The sequence below is a fragment of the Anomaloglossus baeobatrachus genome, unplaced genomic scaffold (assembly GCF_048569485.1).
Source record: "Anomaloglossus baeobatrachus isolate aAnoBae1 unplaced genomic scaffold, aAnoBae1.hap1 Scaffold_5195, whole genome shotgun sequence".
In the NCBI taxonomy this organism is placed as follows: Eukaryota; Metazoa; Chordata; class Amphibia; order Anura; family Aromobatidae; genus Anomaloglossus; species Anomaloglossus baeobatrachus.
Genome location: NW_027444559.1, coordinates 1 through 20,963, shown reverse-complemented (window position 1 = coordinate 20,963; position 20,963 = coordinate 1). Strand labels below are relative to the sequence as shown.

The 20,963-nt window shown below is 53.9% G+C and overlaps 1 protein-coding gene across 1 annotated transcript; it reads left to right on the top strand.

Moving 5' to 3' along the window:
* Positions 1–552: 552 nt before the first annotated feature.
* Positions 553–13,858, top strand: LOC142282741 (serine/threonine-protein phosphatase 2A 65 kDa regulatory subunit A beta isoform; the record flags this gene model as incomplete). The annotated part of the gene is made up of 7 exons (XM_075333019.1): positions 553–687; positions 781–954; positions 1,142–1,202; positions 3,266–3,420; positions 3,523–3,665; positions 11,555–11,646; positions 12,316–13,858. Coding segments are annotated over 7 exons (777 nt in total), but the record flags the coding sequence as incomplete, so codon positions are not given.
* Positions 13,859–20,963: the final 7,105 nt, after the last annotated feature.

Below are 20,963 nucleotides of genomic sequence, written 5' to 3'. Positions count from 1 at the left end.
GGAAATGTGGATGAGCTGCGGGCGTCCACCCCCCCCCCCCCCCCCGAGGGGAAATGTGAATAAGCTGCGGGCGTCCACCCCCCCGAGGGGAAATGTGGATGGCTGCGGCGTCCACCCCCCGAGGGGAAATGTGGATGAGCTGCGGGCGTCCACCCCCCCCCCCGAGGAAGTATGGATAAGCTGCAGCGTCCACCCCCCCGAGGGGAATTGTGGATGAGCTGCGGGCGTCCACCCCCCCCCGAGGGGAAATGTGGAGGAGCTGCGGCCACTCATTGGCCTCAGCTGGCACTTGACACTGCATTGTAGTGTCAGAATAGTTTTGCATTGATCACGTTAAACATTTCGGCTATACATTAATACATTATATGTGGCCTTGTGTTTGTCTCCTCTTCTGATGGCTGAGAAATATCATAAATCAGATCTGCTCGTCCATTATGTTTGCACTGACGTCTATCCTGTGGCCGGCGGATCCTGGTGTATTGACGCGTCTAATATTATGCGGCCTTTCTTGGGAGCCTAATATACAAACCGTCTAAAATTTATTTATTTTAGGAACTGGTATCTGACTCCAATCAACACGTGAAATCCGCCCTGGCCTCTGTAATCATGGGGTTATCCACTATTTTAGGCAAAGACAACACCATCGAGCACCTTCTACCTCTCTTCCTGGCGCAGCTGAAAGACGAGGTGATGCGGAGACGCGTTTCTTGATCAGATCTACATGATATTTGTCGCTTTTAGTGAAGCCGTACAACTGCTAAAATGTTTTCTTTTCTCCAGTGTCCTGAAGTGCGACTGAACATTATCTCTAACCTGGACTGTGTGAATGAGGTGATTGGGATCCGGCAGCTCTCGCAGTCCCTGCTGCCGGCCATCGTGGAGCTGGCAGAAGATACCAAGTGGAGAGTGAGGCTGGCCATTATCGAGTACATGCCCCTGCTGGCCGGGCAGCTGGTGAGTCTGTGTGAGTCTGTGTGAGTCTGTGTGAGTCTGTGTGAGTCTGTGTGAGTCTGTGTGAGTCTGTGTGAGTCTGTGTGAGTCTGTGTGAGTCTGTGTGAGTCTGTGTGAGTCTGTGTACGCTTATCGCTGCCCATCGTGGCCCTGTCCCCTGTATTAAACGTTCCTCCTCCTGTCTTCATAGGGTGTGGAGTTTTTCGATGAGAAGCTGAATTCTTTGTGTATGGCTTGGCTTGTTGACCACGGTAAGTGCTGCGACCGGGCCAAGATAATGTTATTAATTACGTCTGTGTCTGGGCTCCTGCGGTGGGTTAAATCAGTCGGCAATTCTCTTATCATAATTCGGCTTAGCGGAAACGACCACAGACTGCACAGCGTTAGTTTGAATTGCACAAAAGCACATTGATTTTGGCAGATTTCTGCGATAACGTCGGGTGTGATGGAGCTTTGCCGTAACGGCTGGAGACTTCCACTTCTATAATGTGATGCTGAATTATGCAGCTTGATAAATAAACCAGGGTGCAAGCGTCCTGCCCGTAAAGCCCCACGTCTGGCCCAGCGAGGCGCCATTTATAGCCAGCAGATTCCTAATTTCATTTAGTATTTATTGGAGATGAACGACTGAGGCGCAGGAACCCGGTCAGTAATCGGGCAGTGGTGGAGGGGGGCCTGGCAAACCTACCTGCTGGGATTCGCCGCTCCTCTGGTTAGCTGGTATGGCACACCGTTCTAGGACGTACACATGACGTCAGGCCAGGGCTACTGTGGGTCAGGGGCCAAAATGGACCACCCTGCTAGTCTGTGCAGCCCCCAACCATCTGGTCTCACATGTGGCCGCTAATGTGTATTAAGGTACATAATGTGATGTACTACTGTGTGGGCACCTCAGGGACCCCCGTAACTCCCTGTAGTAAAGGCCGCGATACATTAGACTGGTGTTGGTCAGTCTGCTGTGTATGGGTGCAAAATGGGGGTCCGTCTTACAATCCAGGTATGGCTTACCGGAGTGGGGTCATAGGAAACAGAGTCAGCAATACGGAGGGCTCGGAGGAGCAGCGGAGCGGCTCAGGATGGTCACAGGACAGGGTGTCTTTGTAGCATGGTGCATTGATCTGACTGTGGGCTACATTGAACCTCCCGTGGTTGACGCAATGGACTTCAACAAAATGGCCGCAGAAGTGGCGCGTGTGCAGATTGACGCAATGAACTTGAAGAAAATGATCATGTAGTCCTATCTGTGCGTGCGACGCCTCCACGGACGTTTTCTTGGGAGTCCATCTAGTCAACTGCTGGCGATTCAACGGAGCCTGCAGTCAGATCAATGGCACCCGCCGCTGAGACACCCCGTCCTGTGACGCCCCCGCACCCCACCGGCAGATCAATGGCACCCGCCGCTGAGACACCCCGTCCTGTGACACCCCCGCACCCCACCGGCAGATCAATGGCACCCGCCGCTGAGACACCCCGTCCTGTGACACCCCCGCACCCCACCGGCAGATCAATGGCACCCGCCGCTGAGACACCCCGTCCTGTGACACCCCCGCACCCCACCGGCAGATCAATGGCACCCGCCGCTGAGACACCCCGTCCTGTGACACCCCTGCACCCCACCGGCAGATCAATGGCACCCGCTGCTGAGACACCCCGTCCTGTGACACCCCCGCACCCCACCGGCAGATCAATGGCACCCGCTGCTGAGACACCCCGTCCTGTGACACCCCCGCACCCCACCGGCAGATCAATGGCACCCGCTGCTGAGACACCCCGTCCTGTGACACCCCCGCACCCCGCCGGCAGATCAATGGCACCCGCTGCTGAGACACCCCGTCCTGTGACACCCCCGCACCCCGCCGGCAGATCAATGGCGCCCCCCCTCCGCCGCAACACCCTTTCCTCAGGAGCCCGCGGCTTCGCTGACCCTGCCTCCTGTGACCCTCTAGAGCCGCTCCACCACCGCCGCTCCCTCGTGGTGAGCATTAGGATTGTAAGACGGACCCTCATATTAACATGCTTTTATTTTCCTCCTCCAACTTTAGGGTGCGTCTTATAAAACAAAAAATACAGTGTATACTTTTTGGGTTCTTGGAATTGATTTAGGTTTCCAGAAAAGTACTGAAAAGTTTGTGCACCCCAATTTACACTTCTAAAAACCACATCAGGTTCACACTCTTCGGACCACACGAGCACATGGGAATACACTGAATTGGTGGTCTGTACTCGTTGCAATCTGCTCATGACGTACGTGCTGGGTCCGGTAATGCAGGCGGGAAATGCTCATCGAGTGTTAATCTCTGCTCTTTGTTTTCAGTCTACGCCATCCGAGAAGCCGCCACCAACAACTTAATGAAGCTGGTAGAGAAGTTTGGTGCAGAATGGGCCCAGAATACCATTGTCCCGAAGGTGCTGGCCATGGCCAACGACCCCAACTACCTGCATCGAATGACAACTCTGTTCTGTGTTAACGTACGTGTTATCAGCTGATGATCCTGATGTCGGATGGGGGCAGCGCTGGTGGGAAATCATTATTTCATTTATTTTATTTTTTTTAATTTTTTTGTTTTCCAGGCCCTTTCTGAAGCCTGCGGAAAGGAAATTACCACTAAACTGATGCTGCCTATTGTACTAAAGATGGCGGCCGACCAAGTGGCTAATGTCCGTTTCAATGTAGCCAAATCCCTGCAAAGGATAGGACCAGTCCTGGATAGCAAGTATGTGTCACCCGAGAAACACGGCGTTTGCATGTACAATGGAGTCAGTCGTTTCTGCAGCCTAAGGCTAGGTTCACACTTCCGTTAAATTGTATCAGTCACAATCCGCTGCTCTGGTAAACAACGGAATCCGTTTGGCAGATTCCGTTGTTCCCATAGACTTGTATGAGCAGCAGATTGACTGATGACTCTGCGTTGCGTCCTCCGCCCGACTGATCAGTCGTGGAATGACTGACCGCGGGGCGGAAAGAACGCAGCTTGTAACGTTTTTTGAGCAGCGCAATCCATAGGATTTCGCGGCGCATGATCTCTCTGGCTCCCTGCACACGTAACCAGGATACACATCGGGTTACTAAGCAATGAGCTTTGCTTAGTTACCCGATATTTACCCTGGATACGTGTGCAGGGAGCCCGACACTTCCCCGCTCGGCTCCACCCCATCCCGCACTCCACATGTATACACACACACACACACACACACACACACTCACCTGTCTGCAGCCATGCAGACCGCAGCACTGATGTCCTCAGTGCCACGGCCCCACTCGGCTCCACCCGCATCGCACTCCGCAACGCATGTGACTGATGCAAAACGGAAATGGGAACCTAGCCTATGTGCGAACGCTGCATCTCTGGTGACCACAAACATGCAGTGTTTTGTAGCAAAAAACGCATCCAAAAAAAATTATTTTTTTACTGCGTTTTTTTGCTAACGCGTTTAAGTCAAATGTATTGACTGGAAGGGCTCAAAATTGCATAAAGAATGGACATTGTGCATCCTTGTGGTCACCACAAAGGTGCCGCCAAAAAAACACTGCAACGTGCGCACAGAAAAAATGTAATCTTCATAGACCTTGAAGGCAAATGCGCACAGTTTTCAGACCAAAACTGCACCCGAAAAAATGTGCAAAAAATGCAGCGTGCGCACAGGGCCTAACACTATTTTAAAAAAAAGTCAAAAGTTTAGGTATTCTGCGTGGTTTTTTTTCTTTGTCGCTCCATTGGGAGACCCAGACAATTGGGTGTATAGGCTATGCCTCCGGAGGCCGCACAAAGTATTACACTTAAAAGTGTTAAGCCCCTCCCCTTCTGCCTATACACCCCCCGTGCTCCCACGGGCTCCTCAGTTTTTTGCTTTGTGCGAAGGAGGTCAGACACGCACGCACAGCTCCACAGATTGGTCAGCAGCAGCTGCTGACCATGTCGGATGGAAGAAAAGTGGGCCCATATAGAGCCCCCAGCATGCTCCCTTCTCACCCCACTCTTGTCGGTGGTGTTGTAAGGTTGAGGTATCCATTGCGGGTACGGAGGCTGGAGCCCACATGCTGTTTTCCTTCCCCATCCCCCTCAGGGCTCTGGGTGAAGTGGGATCCTATCGGTCTTCAGGCACTGAGACCGTGCTTCATCCACAACTCCTGTGGAGCCTGCTGGATAGGAGCCGGGTATCGTTCAGGGACATGGCCCTGCTACTTGGAGGTACTCTGTATCCCTGGGGGGACCACGCACAGCAACACTCCAGCTTTGCTGGGTGTGCTAGTGCACCGGGGACCGCGGCGCTGACCGGGTTAATATGTGCCATTACACACTCAGCGTTGCTGAGTGTGTTTATGTATAGGGACTGCCGCACTGACCGCCGCGGCCATGGAAACACTGCGGCGCGGCTGGGACTTGTAGTGCGCCGGGGACTTTCACGCCGGCCGCGCTTTTACGGCGGCCGCGTTTATTACTAGAGTCCCCGGCTTTTTGCGGCCTAGTTTCCTTTCCTCCCGCCCACAGCCCTGACAGGCAGGGGAAGGGCGGGACGCTGCACAGAACGAGCAGCACTGAGGGCTGGAGCATGCTTTGCATACTCCACCCCTCTCACTGTGCACAGTGCGGGCACCAGTTCCCGCTCTTTCTGGGTCACGCCCACGGCTCCCTCCTCTCCTCAGGACGCCGGCAGCCATTCCTGTCAGCTCCTCGGACGCTGCAGAGGGGGACAAAGTCTGGGAGACCCAGGCAGGGACTCTGGTGGCCTCACAACCGCTTTAGGCGGGTGGTAAGCAGCACCTGTGGTGCTAGCCCCATTGTGCAGTAGTGTAACATTATATGTTTATGGTATATACTTTACACTGTATAGTGCACAGTTGATTTCTGGCTATATACCCTATTGTTACTCAGGGAAGACAATAGCATGGCGCCCACGAAAGGCAGGGGTGCCAAAACACAGGCTTATTATGTTGCCTGCGCCGCATGTACGACCCCCGCTACCGGCAGGTTCCACTGACCCTCATTGTGTGCACTGTTCGGCCCCTGTGGCACTTCTTTAGCCAGAGCCTCTGCTAAGAGGGGCCCAGGGGGAGCCACCTGCTAACACTGTTCAGGTGACGGGGACGGAGTTTGCAAAACTCTCTGAGACTATGGCTAAGATACTAGAAGCCTTGCAGTCCAGGCCGGTATCTCAGCACAGGGACTCTGTTGAATCTTTGTTCCCTGGCCCACCTCAGCTGGACCAACATTGTCCTCCCGGGGTATCTCATGGATCCCAGGCTGAGGGTTCTGACACAGACCCCAGCCCCAGACCGACTAAGCGAGCTCGCTTAGATTTTCCCTCGACATCCTCATATTGTGCAGGGTCTCAGAGGGGGGAATCTCTGGTTGATGATGCGGAGACAGCTGATCAGGATTCTGATCCTGAGGCCGCTCTCAATCTTGATACTCCGGACGGGGACGCCATAGTGAACGACCTTATTGCGTCCATCAATCGTATGTTGGATATTTCTCCCTCAGCTCCTCCGGTGGAGGAGTCAGCTTCTCAGCAGGAGAAATTCCGTTTCAGGTTTCCCAAGCGTACACAGAGTATGTTTCTGGACCACTCTGATTTCAGAGAGGCAGTCCAGAATCACCATGCTTGTCCAGATAAGCGTTTTTCTAAGCGCCTTAAGGATACACGTTATCCTTTTCCCCCTGACGTGGTCAAAAGTTGGGCTCAGTGTCCCAAAGTGGATCCTCCAATCTCCAGACTGGCAGCTAGATCCATACTTGCAGTGGAAGATGGGGCTTCACTCAAAGATGCCACTGACAGGCAGATGGAACTCTGGTTGAAATCCATCTATGAAGCTATCGGCGCTTCTTTTGCCCCAGCGTTCGCAGCCGTATGGGCGCTACAAGCTATCTCAGCAGGTCAAGCGCAAATTGACGCAGCCACACGCACGTCCGCGCTACAGGTGGCGTCCATAACCACTCAGACGTCGGCATTTGCGTCTTACGCTATTAATGCTGTCCTGGACTCCGCGAGCCGTACGGCGGTTGCAGCCGCCAATTCGGTGGTACTCCGCAGGGCCTTGTGGCTACGGGAATGGAAGGCAGATTCTGTTTCCAAAAAGCGCTTAACCAGTTTGCCAATTTCTGGCGACCGATTGTTTGGCGAGCGTTTGGATGAAATCATCAAACAATCCAAGGGAAAGGATACATCCTTACCCCAGCCCAAACAGAACATACCCCAACAGAGGAAGGGGCAGTCGAGGTTTCGGTCCTTTCGGGGCGTGGGCAGGTCCCAATTCTCCTCGTCCAAAAGGCCTCAGAAAGATCAAAGGAACTCTGACGCATGGCGGTCTAAGTCACGTCCTAAAAAGGCCACCGGAGGTGCCGCTACCAAAGCGGCTTCCTCATGACTTACGGCCTCCTCACACCGCATCCTCGATCGGTGGCAGGCTCTCCCGCTTTTGCGACGCCTGGCTGCCACGGGTAAAAGACCGTTGGGTGAGAGACATTCTGTCTCACGGTTACAAGATAGAGTTCACCTCTCGTCCCCCGACTCGATTCTTCAGGTCATCCCCGCCTCCCGAGCGAGCCGAGGCTCTTCTGCAGGCGCTGGGCACTCTGAAGGCAGAAGGAGTGGTGGTCCCTGTTCCTCTTCAGCAACAGGGCCACGGTTTTTACTCCAACTTGTTTGTGGTCCCAAAGAAGGACGGGTCTTTCCGTCCTGTCCTGGACCTGAAACTTCTCAACAAACACGTAACAACCAGGCGGTTCCGGATGGAATCCCTCCGCTCCGTCATCGCCTCAATGTCCCAAGGAGATTTCCTTGCATCGATCGATATCAAAGATGCTTATCTCCACGTACCGATTGCTCCAGAGCACCAGCGCTTCTTGCGCTTCGCCATAGAAAACGAACACCTGCAGTTCGTGGCACTGCCGTTCGGCCTGGCAACAGCCCCACGGGTTTTCACCAAGGTTATGGCTACTGTAGTAGCGGTCCTCCACTCTCAGGGTCACTCGGTGATCCCTTACTTGGACGATCTCCTGATCAAGGCACCCTCTCAAGAGGCATGCCAACACAGCCTCGACGCTACCCTGGAGACTCTCCAGAGTTTCGGGTGGATCATCAATTTTCCAAAGTCAAATCTGACACCGGCCCAATCGCTGACATATCTTGGCATGGAGTTTCATACCCTCTCAGCGATAGTGAAGCTTCCGCTGATCAAGCAGCGGTCACTACAGACAGGGGTACAATCTCTCCTTCAAGGTCAGTCACACCCCTTGAGGCGCCTCATGCACTTCCTGGGGAAGATGGTGGCAGCAATGGAGGCAGTTCCTTTAGCGCAGTTTCACCTGCGTCCTCTTCAATGGGACATCCTACGCAAATGGGACAGGAAGCCGACGTCCCTCGACAGGAACGTCTCCCTCTCTCAGGCGACCAAAGCTTCCCTTCGGTGGTGGCTTCTTCCCACTTCATTATCGAAGGGGAAATCCTTCCTACCCCCATCCTGGGAGGTGGTCACGACGGACGCGAGTCTGTCAGGGTGGGGAGCGGTTTTTCTCCACCACAGGGCTCAGGGTACGTGGACCCAGCAAGAGTCCTCGCTTCAGATCAATGTTCTGGAAATACGGGCAGTGTATCTTGCCCTGAAAGCGTTCCAGCAGTGGCTGGAAGGCAAGCAGATCAGAATTCAGTCGGACAATTCCACAGCGGTGGCATACATCAACCACCAAGGCGGCACACGCAGCCGGCAAGCCTTCCAGGAAGTCCGGCGGATTTTGATGTGGGTGGAAGCCACGGCCTCCACCATCTCTGCAGTTCACATTCCAGGCGTGGAAAACTGGGAAGCAGATTATCTCAGTCGTCAGGGCATGGACGCAGGGGAATGGTCCCTTCACCCGGACGTGTTTCAGGAGATCTGTTGCCGCTGGGGGGTGCCGGACGTCGACCTCATGGCGTCCCGGCACAACAACAAGGTACCGACGTTCATGGCACGGTCTCAAGATCCCAGAGCTCTGGCGGCAGACGCCTTAGTTCAGGATTGGTCGCAGTTTCAGCTCCCTTATGTGTTTCCTCCGCTGGCACTGTTGCCCAGAGTGTTACGCAAGATCAGGGCCGACTGCCGCCGCGTCATCCTCGTCGCTCCAGACTGGCCGAGGCGGTCGTGGTACCCGGATCTGTGGCATCTCACGGTCGGCCAACCGTGGGCACTACCAGACCGACCTGACTTGCTGTCTCAAGGGCCGTTTTTCCATCTGAATTCTGCGGCCCTCAACCTGACTGTGTGGCCATTGAGTCCTGGATCCTAGCGTCTTCAGGGTTATCTCAAGACGTCATTGCCACTATGAGACAGGCTAGGAAACCAACGTCCGCCAAGATCTACCACAGGACGTGGAAAATTTTCCTGTCGTGGTGCTCTGCTCAGGGTTTTTCTCCCTGGCCTTTTGCCTTGCCCACTTTTCTGTCCTTCCTTCAATCTGGACTGGAAAAGGGTTTGTCGCTCGGCTCCCTTAAGGGACAAGTCTCAGCGCTCTCTGTGTTTTTCCAGAAGCACCTAGCCAGACTTCCACAGGTACGCACGTTCCTGCAGGGGGTTTGTCACATCGTTCCTCCTTACAAGCGGCCGTTAGAACCCTGGGATCTGAACAGGGTGCTGATGGTTCTTCAGAAACCACCATTCGAGCCAATGAGAGATATTTCTCTCTCACGCCTTTCCCAGAAAGTGGTTTTTCTAGTAGCAGTCACTTCACTTCGGAGAGTGTCTGAGCTAGCAGCGCTGTCATGCAAAGCCCCTTTCCTGGTTTTTCACCAGGACAAGGTGGTTCTGCGTCCGGTTCCGGAATTTCTCCCTAAGGTGGTATCCCCCTTTCATCTCAATCAGGATATCTCCTTACCTTCTTTTTGTCCTCATCCAGTTCACCAATGTGAAAAGGATTTGCACTTGTTGGATCTAGTGAGAGCACTCAGAATCTACATTTCTCGTACGGCGCCTCTGCGCCGCTCGGATGCACTCTTTGTCCTTGTCGCTGGCCAGCGTAAAGGGTCACAGGCTTCCAAATCAACCTTGGCTCGGTGGATCAAGGAGCCAATTCTCGAAGCCTACCGTTCGGCTGGGCTTCCGGTTCCATCAGGGCTGAGGGCCCATTCTACCAGAGCCGTGGGCGCGTCCTGGGCTTTGAGGCACCAGGCTACGGCTCAGCAGGTGTGTCAGGCGGCTACCTGGTCGAGCCTGCACACTTTCACGAAACACTATCAGGTGCATACCTATGCTTCGGCGGATGCCAGCCTAGGTAGACGAGTCCTACAGGCGGCGGTTGCCCACCTGTAGGAAGGGCCGTTTTACGGCTCTCTTACAAGGTATTATTTTACCCACCCAGGGACTGCTTTTGGACGTCCCAATTGTCTGGGTCTCCCAATGAAGCGACAAAGAAGAAGGGAATTTTGTTTACTTACCGTAAATTCCTTTTCTTCTAGCTCCAATTGGGAGACCCAGCGCCCGCCCCTGTTTTTTTGTGTACACATGTTGTTCATGTTGAATGGTTTCAGTTCTCCGATATTCCTTCGGATTGAAGTTACTTTAAACCAGTTTATAATTCTTTTTCCTCCTTCTTGCTTTTGCACCAAAACTGAGGAGCCCGTGGGAGCACGGGGGGTGTATAGGCAGAAGGGGAGGGGCTTAACACTTTTAAGTGTAATACTTTGTGTGGCCTCCGGAGGCATAGCCTATACACCCAATTGTCTGGGTCTCCCAATTGGAGCTAGAAGAAAAGGAATTTACGGTAAGTAAACAAAATTCCCTTTTGTTTTTTTTGTTTTTTTTAATTTTAAATGTATATTAATTTCCTGCAGATCAGGGGGGGGTCCGACCCTGAGACCCCCTTTGATTGCTCAAAAGATCTGAGAGTTGCGCAGCTATTGCATAGAACGGAGGGGTATCACTGTCTATTAAATGTATTCTTCGTTCTGTGCACAGCTCAGATTTGAGCCATCATTTGGGCATCTCTGGGCCCAGAGGTGCCTTGATCTGCAGACAAATAAAGGACCTAAAAGACATACAGATAGGAACTCTAGATTGTGAGCCCCAATGGGGACAGTGTTGCCAATGTATGTAAAGTGCTATGGAATTAATAGCGCTATATAAATGAATAAAATTATTCTTAATCCTGCATGATTTTGCACTTGGAAAGTCTACACCCCTGTTGCCTCTACATGACTTACAGACTGACTACAAGCAGGTGTTTAGGAGAGGCCCAGGCCTGGAGCTTGTTCAACAGAGCAATACTGGATTACCATTGGGGTCCACAGGATGCGCAGGCATTGAGACTTTATTACACCTGTCTGAAAGTGATGAATTTCAAAACAGACTGCATGAATGAAGAATTTTTTTATATATATATTATATTATATTATATTATATTATATATTTTTTTTTTTTGGTGTACTTGCTTTGAAAACACATTTCAGAATAGTTGTGGAAATCCTTAAATTAACATGATCATTTCCACTCCAGTCCAGCTCCTCTTTACTATTTATATATATTAATGTCACTTTCACAGCGTGTACATCAGCCCCATCAGCTCTGCTCGGTTAATGCTGTATCCAGTCTATATGTTCTCCTTTATTCTGTCTATACAATCTATTTTCGCAGTACGTTACAATCAGACGTGAAGCCCGTACTTCAGAAGCTGGGCCAGGACGAGGACATGGATGTGAAATATTTTGCCCAGGAAGCCATGACGGGTGAGCTTCTGCGTGACTTGCGTTTATTTGCTTCTGCCATTGTCTCCATTTATCTTGCATGGTCGCCCCATTCATAATTTTAGAAGTTTCACTAAATTTCTGAGCACGCTCCAATAAAAGCTTTTAGGATTCCCAGACTCTGACATGACTGGCATCTGCATCCGCCGGACTGACTGCTGTGGGCAAGGAGGACATAGTCACCCCAAGACTGTTGTACACAAAGCATGTGCCCCCCACAACACGCTGACCACCTAAATAACAACACAATGTCCTCTGCCAGCAGCAGGATGTCGGGGCTGAGAGCCTGACTCCAGCAGTCATTTGCCGGTCTATATTTTGATACAACCACTGAGCCCTCTATAACCCGCTCACACCACTGATTGATAGCTTACTGTGTATAGACATAAAGTTGCTAATCAATGGTGGGGTGGATTAACACCGGTTCAGTGGACTACTTGGCATGAGACACTAGAGGACTACTTAACTGGTTTTATAGAAACTGCACCAAGCAGTTCAGCAAGTGACACTGCAGGAATCAGGCGCTCAGCCCCTACATCATGCTGCTCTCACATTACATGGCAAAACACTGCTGACAGGTTCCTTTTAAGTGATGGCTGCTGCTGCACAACCTCTTTGACATGTCCTAGTTACTACTTCTTCTCTTTGCAGTCCTTGCCTTGGCATAAGACGTTGCAGCCCACCCGTCCCCTCCGTGTGTGTTCAGTATGTAGTAGAATGATGTTTTGAACCTGCGGAACAACCATCCAAGACCTCACAGGAACAAATGGCAACTACTGTTGGAAGACCACATTCCCTGCACATGTGCCTCTTCTGAAAGACTTTTATTTTTTTTTTTTTATTTTTTTTTTTTTTACTATTTTATTTATGCGTTTCCAGTCTCCTTTTTATTTGCAGTACGCAGGAGTCTTGTTACTGGTGGTGGTCGGTGTATTATTGGGTATTGGTGATTTTGGGTATGACATGGACCTGATCGTCAGACAGCGTGGTCTGAAGTGAGAGGCGCACCGGTCTGGCATCCTTCTTTTTTTTTTTTTTTTTTTTCTTTATCTTGACATCAGGTGCCAAAAAATGGTTTTGCTTGTGGCTTAGCCCATTTTTTTGTCTCCTTTGGTCATTGTGTATAGGTCCATAGAGGTGGGGATTTTGTAGAGGGGGGTGGACAGATCCAAGAATTTAAGGCCGGGGTTATTCTGGTCTCTAAAAGATGATCCACTGAATTATACAGCTATAGTGTTCATGCTCTACCTGTGCAAGACTGTGGCTGGCACGTGCGCGCTCTCTTGATCTGTGCAAGACGGTGGCTGGCACGTGCGCGCTCTCTTGATCTGTGCAAGACGGTGGCTGGCACGTGCGCGCTCTCTTGATCTGTGCAAGACGGTGGCTGGCACGTGCGCGCTCTCTTGACCTGTGCAAGACGGTGGCTGGCACGTGCGCGCTCTCTTGACCTGTGCAAGACGGTGGCTGGCACGTGCGCGCTCTCTTGACCTGTGCAAGACGGTGGCTGGTGCACGTACGTGCTCTCTTGACCTGTGCAAGACGGTGGCTGGTGCACGTGCGTGCTCTCTTGACCTGTGCAAGACGGTGGCTGGTGCACGTGCGCACTCTCCTTGCCTTTTTGTTATCTCCTAGATTCAAGGCCTGGAGGAGTTTGATCGGCGGACGGTCCAGTGGATGGGATCTTTTTGGTGGTCAGACTATCCTATAACTGTTACAGATTAGATTCCTTCCTATTTCCGTATCTGATGTTCTATACTTTGGGCGTCTAAATGCAGACCCATCCCTCCTTCCATTCCCCCCCAAAATTCCCCGCTCTTCCCCTTTCCGTTGTGCTTTGCCGTCCTGTCCGTTGCTGCAGGCGCTAGCAATTGCGCGTTGGCCAATATTCTTGCATGTCGGGCATGATTGGGGACCGCGCTTACCTACTGACGTCTTCTGGGCTCGGGCTGTGTCCGTAGCATTCCATCTCTGTGGGTTTTGTTTTTATTTTTATTAACTGTTCGGCTTTGCACCCCACTGACCGGGAGGTGGCGGTGCGCTCATTTTAAGATAACCCCTTTCTGTAAGCAGAGAGTCTGAAGAGAGAACAACCTTTTAACTAAATGCAAAAATTAACTCCTTCTCCTGGAAGCTGAACTCCTGACTGTAGAAACTGTCATGTGCTTGATAAAGGAAATAAATGTAACAAATCATGCGCCCGTGTGGACCTCTCTGTGGCTTTTTCGGGTCCATCACACACTCTGAAGATGCACTTTAGGCAATAATTACATTTGCAGCTTTAGGCTACTTTCACACTTGGGTTTAACGCCATCCGTTGCATATAATGACACAACGGATCGTACAAAACAAGCTTTTTTTTTTTTTTCCCTTTACAGTTTTACTGGGAACAGACTATTGTGAACGATCAGCTGATCACCCGGCGGCCGGGCGCTCGGCTGAGCGCTCTCACATGCCGGCGGCCGGGCGCTCGGCTGAGCGCTCTCACATGCCGGCGGCCGGGCGCTCGGCTGAGCGCTCTCACATGCCGGCGGCCGGGCGCTCGGCTGAGCGCTCTCACATGCCGGCGGCCGGGCGCTCGGCTGAGCGCTCTCACATGCCGGCGGCCGGGCGCTCGGCTGAGCGCTCTCACATGCCGGCGGCCGGGCGCTCGGCTGAGCGCTCTCACATGCCGGCGGCCGGGCGCTCGGCTGAGCGCTCTCACATGCCGGCGGCCGGGCGCTCGGCTGAGCGCTCTCACATGCCGGCGGCCGGGCGCTCGGCTGAGCGCTCTCACATGCCGGCGGCCGGGCGCTCGGCTGAGCGCTCTCACATGCCGGCGGCCGGGCGCTCGGCTGAGCGCTCTCACATGCCGGCGGCCGGGCGCTCGGCTGAGCGCTCTCACATGCCGGCGGCCGGGCGCTCGGCTGAGCGCTCTCACATGCCGGCGGCCGGGCGCTCGGCTGAGCGCTCTCACATGCCGGCGGCCGGGCGCTCGGCTGAGCGCTCTCACATGCCGGCGGCCGGGCGCTCGGCTGAACGTTCGGCCACCGAGAGACAAAATAAAGTTTGATTTAAAAAAAAAAAAAAGCATGCGCAGTGAAATCCTACGGATTGCGCTGCTCAAAAAAAGTAACATGCTGCGTTCCTTCCGCTCGACGCAGCGTCAAAATAACGACGCTGCGCCGTGCAGCGGATGCAACGCGCTGACACTTGCGTTACAGTGCGTCATCCATACAAGTCTATGGAGAATAGCGCAGTGCGTTAACGGACTGCGCTATTCTCCATAGTGATGGACTGCGCTGAACGCAAGTGTGAAAGTAGCCTTACTCAGGCCCTTCAGTGGATGACTTCTGATGGAGCTTTTACGGAGGAGTCTCTGAAGATTGCACGGTCCCATCCCTATGGCCGGGCACTGAACCAACACCAGTATAAAAGGCATCCAAGCAATGCAAGATACAGCTATCACATATAGAGGATCGGGGTGACATTGTTGACCACTGGGGCCACCAGCGATTGCAAAAACTGGGTTCTGTCTGGAATGGAATTGAGGTGCACATGTGCAAACCTCTGCTGCGTTCATTGTCTATGGGACTGCCGGTAATAGACAAAAGTTGTGCTGTTTTTTTTGGAAGCCTTCAGCTGTGTTTTTCTATTGTTAGATCATCCCTTTTTTAATTATTCCCCCCCCCAATACAGTAAGGAACTGTACAATTGATAAATTCCAGTATATTGTATATAGATCTGGCAAAAATTAAGAGACCACTTATAGGGATGATTGAATACTTCGATTATTCGGTTTTGCGAATATTTTCCGAATACATCACCGCTTTTCGCGAATATTCGATGCGTAGTGTAAGTCTATGGGAAACCCGAATAACAACTATTCAGGTTTCCCATAGAATTACATTGTGCATCGAATAGTTGAATAGCGGCGAGGTATTCGAAAAATATTCGCGAAGCTGAATAATCGAAGTATTCGATCGTCCCTAACCACTTTTTATTTTTTTTTTACTTTTCTCTTTAGATCAATTTACATTTCACTCAAGAGTATATTCTATAAACTACTGACCGTCTCTGAATTTCCAAGCAAAAAATTTGTATTTTCTGAAAATGAGAAATGGTGAAAATAACAGAACAATGCACAGCGCTTTCACACCTCAAATAATGCAAAGAAAAACAAGATCATAATCATTTAGCAACAACAATACTAATAATGTTTTATCTCAGGAAGATTCAGAAATCAATATTTTGTGGAATAACCATGATTATTAATCACAGCTTTCATGCGTCTTGGCTGCTTTCCTCCAGTCTTCACACTGCTTTTGGGTGACCTTATGCCACTCCTGGCGTAATAATGTAAGCAGTTCTTCTGTGTTTGATAGCTTGTGACTATCCATCTTACTCTTGATTACATTCCAGAGGTTTTCAATGGGGTTCAGGTCTGGAGATTGGGTCATGATAGGGTTTTGATGTGGTGGTCCTTCATCCACACATTAATTGTGCCATGCCACAGAGCTAGGTCATTGTCCTGCTGGAAAACCAGTCCTCAGAGTTGGGGAACATTGCCTGAGCAGAAGGAAGCAACTGTTTTTCCAGGATAACCTTCTATGCGGCTTGATTTATACATCCTTCACAAAGATTTGTTGAATTTTCTTTACCTGATTTTCAGCTTTGCCCAACGCCTGGTTGTCTAATGGTCAGACAGAGACCTGGAGAGGTGTACAAGCCAGTGTCTTGCACCCATTGTGAAATTTGGTGGCGAATCGGTGATGATCTGGGGATGCTTCGGCAAGGCTGTTATTGGGCAGGTTAAAATTTGTGAAGGACGTATGAATCAAGCCGCATCCATCCATCGCCAGTCTTCATCCTAGCTCTGTTCTGTGTGCATGACTCGTCCGATATCATCCATACAGTCCCACCATTGCGGTCCTGCGTAGGCGCACTTTGATCTCAGCTGAGATTGTAGGGCGGAGGGAAAGGGTCAAAGACCGCCCGCACATGCGCACTACAGTACTTTGGTCTGCCTTCAGCCGGGCAGAGAGCGTAATGGAGGCCTCTGTTTGGATGAAGTAGGACATGTCTTCCTCAAGGAGCTGGGAAGGAGGACGGCGACTGCACAAGATAAAGGAGGTTGCAGACAGATCAGCAACCCACATTGAACCAGACCGCCGCCTAGGTGAGTATAATAAAGGTGTTTGTTATAGAGCGGCCTGGGCTCTTTTATATACAGTGTTCCAGAATACTGTATATAAAAGCTCACTGCTGGTGCCTGCTGCTTATAGGAGGGGGGGGGGGGGGGGAGAGGAGAGCCTGGTGCCAGGATTCCTTTAAACCTGTAGTGGCCTGTATCACTATACATTGTGGCTGCAGCACGACTCTGAGTCTGTATCTCCTTATTGCTTCTCTGAACTCTTATAAACTACCGTATTTTTCGGACTATAAGACGCACCCTGGTTTTAGAGGAGGAAAATGGGAAAATAAAACTTTAAGCAAAAAAATGTGGTCATGACACACTGTTATGGGGCGAGGATCTGCTGCTGACACTGTTATGGGGTAATGTCCCCAAATTCTCTACTAAGGTACCCCATCCTGGTAATGATCCTCCTGCCTTGTATATGATCCTGCTATAAACCCCCATCCAGCCTGTTCACATACCCCCCCCCCCCACCCAGCCTGTTCACATACCCCCCTCCCCACCCAGCCTGTTCACATACCCCCCTCATCCAGCCTGTTCACATACCCCCCCCCCCCATCCAGCCTGTTCACATACCCCCCCCCCCCATCCAGCCTGTTCACATACCCCCCCCCATCCAGCCTGTTCACATACCCCCCCCCCATCCAGCCTGTTCACATACCCCCCCATCCAGCCTGTTCACATACCCCCCCCCATCCAGCCTGTTCACATACCCCCCCCCATCCAGCCTGTTCACATACACCCCCCCCCCCCCCATCTAGCCTGTTCACATACACACCCCCCCCCCCCCCCATCCAGGCTGTTCACATACACACACCCCCCCATCCAGGCTGTTCACATACCCCCCCCCAATCCAGGCTGTTCACATACACCCCCCCCCCATCCAGGCTGTTCACATACACCCCCCCCCCCCCATCTAGCCTGTTCACATACACCCCCCCCCCCCCCCCCCCATCCAGGCTGTTCACATACACACACACCCCCATCCAGGCTGTTCACATACACCCCCCCCCCCATCCAGGCTGTTCACATACACACCCCCCCCCCCCCCCCATCCAGGCTGTTCACATACACACACACCCCCCCCATCCAGGCTGTTCACATACACCCCCCCATCCAGGCTGTTCACATACCCCCCCCCCCATCCAGCCTGTTCACATACCCCCCCCCCCCCCATCCAGCCTGTTCACATACCCCCCCCCCATCCAGCCTGTTCACATACCCCCCCCCCCCATCCAGCCTGTTCACATACCCCCCCCCCCCATCCAGCCTGTTCACATACCCCCCCCCCCCATCCAGCCTGTTCACATACCCCCCCCCCCCCATCCAGCCTGTTCACATACCCCCCCCCCCCCCCATCCAGCCTGTTCACATACACCCCCCCCCCCCCCCATCCAGGCTGTTCACATACCACCCCCCCCCCCCCCATCCAGGCTGTTCACATACCACCCCCCCCCATCCAGGCTGTTCACATACCACCCCCCCCCCATCCAGCCTGTTCACATACCCCCCCCCCCCATCCAGCCTGTTCACATCCCCCCCCCCCCCCCCCCCATCCAGGCTGTTCACATACACCCCCCCCCCCCCCATCCAGGCTGTTCCCATACACCCCCCCCCCCCATCCAGGCTGTTCACATACACCCCCCCCCATCCAGGCTGTTCACATACCACCCCCCCCCCATCCAGGCTGTTCACATACACACACCCCCATCCAGGCTGTTCACATACACACACCCCCCCCCCATCCAGGCTGTTCACATACACCCCCCCCCCCCCATCCAGGCTGTTCACATACACCCCCCCCCCCCCATCCAGGCTGTTCACATACACCCCCCCCCCCCATCCAGGCTGTTCACATACACCCCCCCCCCCCCATCCAGGCTGTTCACATACACCCCCCCCCCCCATCCAGGCTGTTCACATACACCCCCCCCCCCATCCAGGCTGTTCACATACACCCCCCCCCCCATCCAGGCTGTTCACATACACCCCCCCCCCCCATCCAGGCTGTTCACATACACCCCCCCCCCCCCCCATCCAGGCTGTTCACATACCACCCCCCCCCATCCAGGCTGTTCACATACCACCCCCCCCATCCAGGCTGTTCACATACCCCCCCCCCCCCCCCCATCCAGGCTGTTCACATACCCCCCCCCCATCCAGGCTGTTCACATACCCCCCATCCAGGCTGTTCACATACCCCCCCCCCCCCCATCCAGGCTGTTCACATACACCCCCCCCCCATCCAGGCTGTTCACATACACCCCCCCCCCCCCCCCCCCCCCCCATCCAGGCTGTTCACATACCACCCCCCCCCCATCCAGCCTGTTCACCCCCCATCCAGGCTGTTCACATACACCCCCCCCCATTCCAGGCTGTTCACATACACCTCCCCCATCCAGGCTGTTCACATACCACCCCCCCCCCATCCAGGCTGTTCACATACCACCCCCCCCATCCAGGCTGTTCACATACCCCCCCCCATCCAGGCTGTTCACATACCCCCCCCCATCAGGCTGTTCACATACCCCCCCCCCCCCCATCCAGGCTGTTCACATACCCCCCCCCCCATCCAGGCTGTTCACATACACCCCCCCCCCCCCCATCCAGGCTGTTCACATACCACCCCCCCCCCCCCCATCCAGGCTGTTCACATACCCCCCCCCCATCCAGGCTGTTCACATACCACCCCCCCCCCCCATCCAGCCTGTTCACCCCCCATCCAGGCTGTTCACATACACCCCCCCCCATCCAGGCTGTTCACATACACCCCCCCCCCCCCCATCCAGGCTGTTCACATACACCTCCCCCCCCCCCCATCCAGGCTGTTCACATACCCCCCCCCATCCAGGCTGTTCACATACACCCCCCCCCCCCATCCAGGCTGTTCACATACACCCCCCCCCCCCCATCCAGGCTGTTCACATACACCCCCCCCCCATCCAGGCTGTTCACATACACCCCCCCCCCCCCATCCAGGCTGTTCACATACACCCCCCCCCCCCATCCAGGCTGTTCACATACCACCCCCCCCCCCCATCCAGCCTGTTCACCCCCCATCCAGGCTGTTCACATACACCCCCCCCCCCATCCAGGCTGTTCACATACACCCCCCCCCCCCCAATCCAGGCTGTTCACATACACCTCCCCCCCCCCCCATCCAGGCTGTTCACATACACCCCCCCCCCCCCCATCCAGGCTGTTCACATACCCACCCTCCCCATCCAGGCTGTTCACATACCCCCCCCCCCCATCCAGGCTGTTCACATACCCCCCCCATCCAGGCTGTTCACATACACCCCCCCCCCCCATCCAGGCTGTTCACATACACCCCCCCCCCATCCAGGCTGTTCACATACACCCCCCCCCCCATCCAGGCTGTTCACATACACCCCCCCCCCCCCCCCCCATCCAGGCTGTTCACATACACCCCCCCCCCCCCCATCCAGGCTGTTCACATACACCCCCCCCCCCATCCAAGCTGTTCACATACCCCCCCCCCCCATCCAGGCTGTTCACATACACCCCCCCCCATCCAGGCTGTTCACATACACACACCCCCCCCCCATCCAGGCTGTTCACATACCCCCCCCCCCCCCCCCCATCCAGGCTGTTCACATACCCCCCCCCCCCCATCCAGGCTGTTCACATACCACCCCCCCCCATCCAGGCTGTTCACATACCACCCCCCCCCCATCCAGGCTGTTCACATACACACACACACCCCCCCCCATCCAGGCTGTTCACATACCCCCCCCCCCCCCATCCAGGCTGTTCACATACACACACACACACCCCCCCCATCCAGGCTGTTCACATACACACACACCCCCCCCCATCCAGGCTGTTCACATACACCCCCCCCCCCCCATCCAGGCTGTTCACATACACCCCCCCCCCCATCCAGGCTGTTCACATACCCCCCCCCCCATCCAGGCTGTTCACATACACCCCCCCCCCACCCCCACCCCCCCCCCATCCAGGCTGTTCACATACACACCCCCCCCCATCCAGGCTGTTCACATACACACCCCATCCAGGCTGTTCACACACCCCCCCCCCATCCAGGCTGTTCACAGGTACTCCCCCCCCCCCCATCCAGGCTGTTCACATACCACCCCCCCCC